This window comes from Schistocerca piceifrons, chromosome 1, assembly GCF_021461385.2.
Source record: "Schistocerca piceifrons isolate TAMUIC-IGC-003096 chromosome 1, iqSchPice1.1, whole genome shotgun sequence".
Classification (NCBI taxonomy): Eukaryota; Metazoa; Arthropoda; class Insecta; order Orthoptera; family Acrididae; genus Schistocerca; species Schistocerca piceifrons.
Window position 1 is genome coordinate 566,903,045 of NC_060138.1, and position 8,964 is coordinate 566,912,008.

General features: G+C 43.9%; 1 protein-coding gene across 1 annotated transcript in view; it reads left to right on the top strand.

The window, feature by feature from the left end:
- Positions 1-8,608, top strand: part of LOC124750652 (odorant receptor coreceptor-like) — a 167,015-nt gene extending 158,407 nt beyond the window's left edge. The window contains exon 7 of the mRNA XM_047248984.1: positions 8,522-8,608. Within this exon, the coding sequence (XP_047104940.1) occupies positions 8,522-8,581 (60 nt within the window). The 3' untranslated portion in view covers positions 8,582-8,608. The remainder of the gene's footprint in view (positions 1-8,521) is intronic.
- Positions 8,609-8,964: the final 356 nt, after the last annotated feature.

An 8,964-nucleotide genomic window follows, 5' to 3' on the forward strand; every position in this document is an offset into this window, starting at 1 on the left:
GGTTGTTGTCATGCAAACGTCCCCATCTGCTGGTTCAGGGATCGAGACGTGGCTGCACGATCCGTTGCAGCCATGTTGTTAAGATGCCTGTCATCTCGAGTGCTAGTGATACGAGGCCGTTTGGATCCAGCACGGCGTTCCGTATTGCCCTCTTGAAGCCACCGATTCCATAGTCTGGTAACAGGCATTGGATTTCGACCAAAGCGAGCAGCAATGTGGCGATACGATAAACTGCAATCGCGATAGGCTACAATCCGACCTTTATCAAAGGTCCTTACACGAGGCATCACAACAACGTTTCACCAGGCAACTGGTGTTAGTGTATGAGAAATCGGTTGGAAACTTTCCTCATGTCAGCACGTTGTAGGTGTCGACACCGGCGCCAACGTTGTGTGAATGCTCTGAAAAGCTAATCATTTGCATATCACAGCATCTTCTTCCTGTAGGTTAAATTGCACGTCTATAGCACGTCATCTTCGTGGTGTAGCAATTTTAATGGCCAGTAGGGTAGTTAAGGTCAGTCTTGCAACGACCATCCACGGAAACACATACGCCCCTCAGCTGGAGAGCTGAAAGGCTCTTCTTTTAAGATGTTTCTCACCAGATTAAAATACCTTCATTTCTTTGTTGGTTTTACTCACTGCTGCCTTCAGTCTGCCGGTAATTCGACCTTCAGACTTAGCATGTTCTAAACCAAGTCTCTTCAGCTGCGGAATGCCGGAAGTTGGGAGCGTGTGTCTCAATTTGGCAGAAGGCAGGCAAGGACAGCAGGCTTCAAATACAACACAAAGAAAAACATTGCTGTGTCGGCATCGGTGCACTTGAATGACGGTTGCTAGCGGTTCTACGGCTAGTTAGGGTTAAAGGCACTTAGCGAAGAACGTTCACTGAACCCGACACTGCGCAGGCACCGGTCTTAAATCGGGCAAAGGGGAATGCCGCAAGCACTAACGTGAAGCCATAGCATTAGTTGATAGATTATAGCGTGCAAATATACAATGGAGCGAAGACTTCTATCGATAGTAGGTTGAGAGCCGAAAAACGGCGCAGAAACAGTGTAGTACATCCGAAGTAGCTGCGGAGAAACGGGAGTGAGAGATAAACAGTTCTTGCTTGTCAGGATATGCTCGAGTATTCTTTGGGCGTTTTTGGTTTCGTATATCGCTTAGCAGACAGGAGTTACATATAAAAAAGCCCTGTTAATTTATTCAGCTTGGACAGTCATTCAGGAGCGCATTCGTCTGTGGCACGCTTTTAGCGTCAGCTCGTGCTATGCGCACTTGTAGCGGCAATGGAGACAGCACAGCCTGCAGGGTACACGTGCTGATGGGAAGTGACGTGCTGTACTGGTGTTGTAACACCCCACCCGTCACTTATCTGGTTTTGGTGTGTGTTCACCCCAGGTAATTGACTAACAGATCGACAGAGAGTGCAAAACTGCCGCAATGTCGGATAACGCAAAGAAAGTAATAAGGCCCTCTGACTCCTGATTGAACTGCGGTAGCAGTGTTGACATTAATTGATTCAGAATTGATCCCTTTTAATTAAGAAGGGGTGCACAATGATGTTATATTCAGCTATTGAACACCAGATCCAAATGTTGAACATAAAATTAATTAAGAAAGTGACCTGGGATTTGAACTACTTGATTGAAAACAGATGCAGTCGATTAGCACAGATTTATTTTAACTCACGACTTTCAATCATCACATTACATGACTCTCCTAATGGGCAATGGTAATAAATTGCGTTTGTGTGGAGTAAAGCGCGATAAATCAAAAGTAATTCCTATCGACTGACCAAGGCGTAATGCAAAGTGCGAGAAGAATTCTACAATACATGGCCCATGAAACCCTCGTGGAAACTTTGCCAACATGATCCAGCAAATTAATCAATGGCCGGAGTGGGCGCAATATCACCGAATTCATCGTGGCGGAGCGGTGTCGTTGTGCGGACGTCGGCCGACCTCCTGGTGCTGCAAGGCTGCGCTCGTCTTCTCACTCCTAGCTATCTTGCTCAGTACATAGCTGAACCAAAATTTCCTATCTCCAAGCTCAATCGCTCCGTTTGCTAAATCCTAAACTGCAGAGATGCTCACTCTTTCTCAGGCAAGCTGAGTAAAGAATGCCACATCCACACTCTAGTCAAGCTCTGAATGGAAGATTTCTACAGAGACTTCTCACAGTCCGCTCTTCGTCTCAGTCTCCCCTCCAGCAAAATCACTTACGCCAATTGCAGTGCAAGTCACGTTAATTATGCGTCGCTTCCCAGCGTTGACCAATGCCTGCTCTGGGAAGTGAACAAATTCCCACAAAATTTCCCTTCTTCTCAACATCTGCTATATAGTCCTCCCAGGCCACCCATGAAGGTTAGTGTCTGTACAGACACCAAGTTTTCCGGAATTCTGACTCCCAGGAGAGTACTTCCAATTCCTTGGTCCTACGTTCCCATCGGAGGACGGCGTATTTCATGCTGTCGCTCTTCACCTGATTTACTTCAGGCTCTGCGGACCGTGAATTCACCGTGAAGTTGCTATAGTCACGAACACGCATTTTTGACCTCTGTTGGCCGCTCCACCGTGGCTTTGCGTGGCTTTCTCGCATGTTTCACAGAAAACAGGATGACAGACATTTATCAACAGGTGTAAAATTCTCCGTCTGTTTCCCAGTACATCAGCAAGGGGTTGGGGTCAACCACCCCTCCTGTCACTCATCTTAAGGCGGCTGGAGGCCGTGCCACATTGCCGCTTTCTCAGAGCTTGAGCCGCCCTAAGCTGCCTATTGTCGCTTCCCTTCGCCGTTCCCCATCCGATCACGGTCAATTCTAAATACTTCCTTGGGGTAAACTAGCGTCCAGTAAATCGACTCGTTTCCACAAGGTTTTCATGTCATATGAATTACTTTAAAACCATCACCCGACATTAATTATTCCACTACATCCATACTATACCCTCTACAAGATGCATTGTGCCTTGTCAGTCATTTTGTTCAGCCCTACTGTTCGCTCAACATGAGTTAGGTGATCTTTAATGACTTCATGTAAGGGGCATAGTTCTTGCCATCTTACAGTGTCATCGGCAAAAAAAAAATGGTTCAAATGGCTCTGAGCACTATGGGACTTAACTTCTGAGGTCATCAGTCCCCTAGAACTTAGAACTACTTATACCTAACTAACCTAAGGACATCACACACATCCATGCCCGAGGCAGGATTCGAACCTGCGACAGCAGCGGTCACGTGGTTCCAGACTGTAGCGCCTAGAACCGCTCGGCCACTCCGGCCGGCAGTGTCATCGGCACACCACGTTGAGTCGAAAGTGGCGGCCAAGCACTGGTCGTTGCCGCGATGCGTCTTCTCCGTTGCGACAGATTGTGGCGTTATCCGCTGTCAAGTTGTGAACCGATGGCTGGGAAGCACTGAGAAGCAACTGGCGTCCGCAGCTTTGGCAAGTGGTCCACAAAACACCTTGATCGACTAGATATAGAACGATCATATTCACAGGACATGTACATTAGTACATTTTGCACAAATGGTTAACATTTCAGTCACCTCGGTCAGCATGTGTACTGTTGCCTAATAGTCATAGGTTCCATCATTGGCCCTGATAACTTGTTCCACGCATGATGGCATCGATGCGTGTAAGGCGCCAACAGTGTCCTATAGTACAGCCCACTATGTTGCATTCACCTGGTTTCAAAGTTATACTGTTGTGGTTGGCATTGTTTGACTGCGCTGCACCTGTCGTTTCACCATATCCTACAGGTTTTCGATTGGCGATAAGACTGGTGATCTGGCGGCTCAGGACAAAATGCTGACATTCTGTGACACTATAAGGCACGTGTTCGTGCAGCAACATGTGGTCGTACATCGTCTCGCTGAAAAATTGCGTCTGGAATGGTGTGCAGAACGGGTGTGACTGTGGGTCGCAGGATGTCATTTCACGAAGGTCATACTGATCACAGTGCCCTGGACACGCACAAATTGTGATTTTTGGTTGTATCAAAGAGCACCCCATACTATAAGGCCAGACAAACCTATGGAAATTCTAAGGAAACATGGAGCTGACTGGAGGGATAGAAGGCTAATTAGAAATTTATACTTGAACCAGAGAGCAAGAGTAAGAATAGGAAGTGTGATGATTGAAGAAATTGAACTGGGATGAGGTGTAAGACAAGGTTGTTGTTCATCACCAACACTTTAAATATATATCTGGAGAAAATTATTAGTGAAAGTTTTGATGAAAGAACGTCTCCTTTATGTAGGGGGTCGGAGAGAGGAGTGTATAAGATATTCAAGCGACATGATTGTGATGGAAGAGAGTGCAACAGAGATGGAACAAATGTTAGATGATCTGAAAACAAAATTAGAAGAATATGGAGTGTAGATTAACAAGAAGAAAACGAAAAGCATGGTAATTGGAGGAAAGGGGTGAAAATGTCGTATGAAAATATGGGGAGAGGAAATAGAGCAAGTGAATAACTTCAATTACTTGGGAAGTGTAATAATGGTTTATATGTATTGCTCAACAGAAATTACGAAAAGAATTGCAATAACAAAAGAAGGATTCTAGAGGAAACGGAAATTACTTTGTGGACCACTAAACAAAGATCTGAGGAAAATACTTGCCAAATGTTACATCTAGTGCATTGCACTATATGGTGCGGAGACCTGAACATTGAGGAAGGAAGATGAAAGAAGACTGGAGGCACTAGAGATTTGGATATGAAGAAGAATAGGAAAAGTGAAATGGGAAGACCGAGTAAGGAATGAAGAAGTGTTAAGAAAAAAGAAACATTCTGAAAGTAATCAGAAAGAGAAAACGGAACTGGATTGGACATTGTATGAGGAGGGACTGTTTATTGAAGGAAGGAATAGAAGGAATGGTGGAAGGAAATGGGGGAAGAGGAAAAATAAGATATTAGATGCTGGACGATATCAAAGGAGGCAAATATTCAGAAATGGAAAACTGGCTATGAACAGACAAAAGTGGAAGAGGCTTAACCTATGAGAAGACTTGCCATAAGGCAGAATATCATACTACTACTATAAGGCCTTGAGGTGGCACTGTATGTTTTGTGCCAATGCAGTCACTGTTACGCCGTCCCCAAGTCTGTGGCGAACCAAAATCCGACCATCATTTTCAAACCCGGAATCGTCCACCCGCCAGGGTAGCCGAGAGCGCTAGTGCGCTGCTTCTTGGACTCGGGTAGGCCCTCCTCGTTAATCCACCACACAGTTTCGATCTGGGGGCCGGTATGCCGGCCAGTCTGGATGTGGTTTTCAGGCGGTTTTCCACATCTCGCTAGGTGAATATTGGGCTGGACCCCACCTTCCACCTCAGTTATACGACTTGCAGACATTTGAAAAAAACGTTCCCACCCTTTCATGGCTTACACTAGACGCAGACAGCTGGGGTACACTATTCCATCCTGGGGGGTTCGGGGTGGTGGCAGGAAGGGCATCCGGCCGCCCTCTGCAACTAACACAGCCAAATCAATAGGAACACGGCCGACCCCGCAATGGCGTGGGACAAAGGCCCCAAGAATGAAAAAAAGAAAAGAACCTGGATTCGTCCGGAAACACTATCTGATGCCATTCCTGTCGCCAGTGATCTCGCTCCACACATCATTGCCGTCTAGCATGTTTCTGCATATTCGTCAACGGTAGGCAGAGAAGTGGACGACGCACAAGAAACCCTGCCGCAGTAAACGGCAACAGACTGTCATCTCTCTTAATGTACAATGTGCTACACTCGTCCACTGTTGCGCCAGAGACTAGGCAGATGCAGGTCTGTCCTGCAATGCCATTCGGATGAGTTGTCGATTTTCTCGGAGGATTGGTCTGCGTCATGCGACCATACCCATCTCGTCGTGCTTTGCGGCCTTCCGTGAACCATTCTTCACACAGTCGTTGCACTGCCGAAGCACTTCACCATACACGAGCAGCAGTTTTCCGGATGGATGCATCACATTTTCTCAAAAAATGGCTCTGAGCACTGTGGGACTTAACATCTGAGGTCATCAGTCCACTAGAACTTAGAACAACTTAAACCCAACTAACCTAAGGACATCACACACATCCATGCCTGAAGCAGGATTCGAGCATGCGACCGTAGCGGCTCCCAACGTCGGAGGTTCGAATCCCCCTGGGGGACGGGTGTGTGTGTTGTCCTTAGCATAAGTTGGTTTAAGTTAGATTAAGTAGTGCGGAAGCCTTGGGACCGATGACCTCAACAGTTTGGTCCCATAGTACTTCCCACAAAATTCCAATTTGACGGTATGATTCGCTCATACTTCCGCGAGGCATTCTGCGCATCTGCTCAAGTCATACTGATCCATTACCTCCGATTTATAGCAACAACAAGACCCGCAGGCACATTTTACCGGTCTGTCCTATGTCTGGTCGTTCAAGGTGTTTGTCCTCAACTTGACTCTACTTAACGGCACTCGAAAGCTGCGGCTAACAGAGTCGGCCGTGTTTCTTGGCCAACTGACCGAATAACGACGGTTTGGCTTGATCAGGATTAATAGCTGCTGCTCTCTGCTGACTTTGCATTGGTGGCTGTGTCGGTGTGTAACGCCCAACACTCTGGAACACAGGCAATGACAGAAGCAGTCATAAGTGTCTGAAGGTCGTCCTATAGAAACTTACTTGAAAGCTGGTCTGATGGCATGGGTAATTGCTTTTGCTGATCGCATAGTTCAGTGATCAGTGCTTCCTCTCTGTGGCTCTGATCTGGTTACTGCTCTGGGCTCCACCTCTCTACCAAGTTCTGTTATACTTTAAAACCCTTACAGTAGAATGACCCGGAAGGAATTTAGAATAGCTATTAATGTAAAGTTTGTGGGAGCATCACTGTATTCTAACCATACTAACCATATGTTCTAACACCTAAACCTTTAAATGAAGTGTTCTGAAAGTCTTTTAAGGTTGTTGCAGGGTGGTATCTACTGAGATATAACTGTTAACAAATAATTCGATACATTGCGCCATTTCCGATTTAAAATCTGGAGTTAGCCAGTCAGGTCGTAGTGTACACAAAATCAAGAGCCCTGCCGGAGACAGTGTCGCCCAACCTGTTTTTCGTTTGGTTTCCTAACTAAAATTTATGACTTCCGAAAGTGGCAAATTGTGACTCATACTGAGCATTTAAAGAAGTGGTAACTCACGGATCCACAGATGTCTGTGCGTTATCGCATTTAAGCACAAGCAAGTTCTTGAATTTTGGAGCACATTACGACCTGCTTGGCTACCGTAAATGCAAAATAGCTCAGAAATGGCGCAAATTATCGATTTTTCCTTAATAGTTATTTCTCAGCACAATCTCCCCGGCAACGCCCATACAAGCTCTTCAGACTGTTTCTGACTACTCAGTATTTATGCGAAGGGATCATCTAAAAGGCGTGTATTCTGTAGCACAGTGAGACACTCACACCATTCGAAATGTTTCAACCACTGAATTGGTGTTGGAGCAATAATAAGAACTGTTTCTCGGGGAACCACAAACAGTGTCGGCTTTACCAGTGGTATCACTGTCCAACCAAATGTGATAAGAGGAGGGTAAAAGATTTTTTCGAGAATACTTGTACTTACGTCTATTTGATATTGATATGATTGTACCTATTTTAAGAAAATAATAATTAGAACAAAGATTTTATTATTAAGAAAAAAATGGTTTATAGTGTTATGAATGAATCTTTTTAGACGGCACATATAGGATGTACTGAGAGTGTGTACCGAACTACTGGACACTTACTGTTCCAGGACACACATTAATTTTGAACTGCTAGAAAAGTTTGCCTACTCTGTTTTTATACTTGCAAAAATGTACTATTCCATCTTTCTCAAATGTTGCCAAATTTTCAAACAGGACAATGATTGCAGTGGAGTTTTCAGTTATATCGATGATTTTCTTTGATAACCTACCAAAATATGCTTTGGTTAGTGGCTGTAAACCTTATTTCTGTTTTAATCCCTAATTGTTTGAGGTATAATTCAATCAACAATTCAAAAATTAAATACTTTTGGAAGTATGTTTACTGAGACATTTGCTTTCTTTTGTTGTGAAGAAACTGGCACCAAACGTTGTTAAAGAATTTCTTGTATATCTTGTTTACCCGTTTTTCAAGCATGTAATCAGATTATCATGTGTCTTTTTTAACAATAGCTTGCCAGCTTTCTAAACCATAAAAAAATGCTTTCGGTCATTAGCCTACAAATGGGTTGTCTTTTGTCCATCGCCATTTGCCACAACTATCACTTTCACTACATGTGGGATATTCTGTGATTTTTTTTGTTAACAAGCTGGATTAAATTAATATTTCGTCTGGCCGACAAGCAAATACACTGAATAGAAGGTACCAGTCCATTGATTACAACACTCATCAACAGCGAGTAATTTGTTTTCATGTGCATAAATCAGTTATTATTGAACGTCACGTTCTCATTTGAAATACGTTAGTATATAGCACAGAGTGTATTAAGAAGCACAATAACATCAGTTTTGTTCATTATGTCTACAGGTGCTGAACGGCGCATATACCTTATTCAACATGTTGTATCGCCTGAATAGCACAAAATGAGTTGAACGACGCTGGTAGCGATGTAACAGTTCGTGGATGGTTTTACTTCATCTGGAAATTTACAATGGATGCACAGATGTAATTCTTGCAAAACAAGGAAATTTATTTGTGTTTGCACTTAAAATATAACTTAGCACAATTTATTTTTTGTTGTGGTTTGTAAGAGTATGAAATATAGAAAATACATCATGTATAAAATAGCATTGTCATGACAATGTCAGCTGTGGAAGTTCTCTTTCTTGAAGGAGGAGTGTTTTAATTGATGGTTTATTAGATAACCTGAAATCCCGAGCGCCCCTGTTCAATATAAATGCAAGTTCGTCTCTTTTTTAATAATCTGGCTTAGATGTACCATTGTTATAAAGGCTCTAAGTAAAAATCCT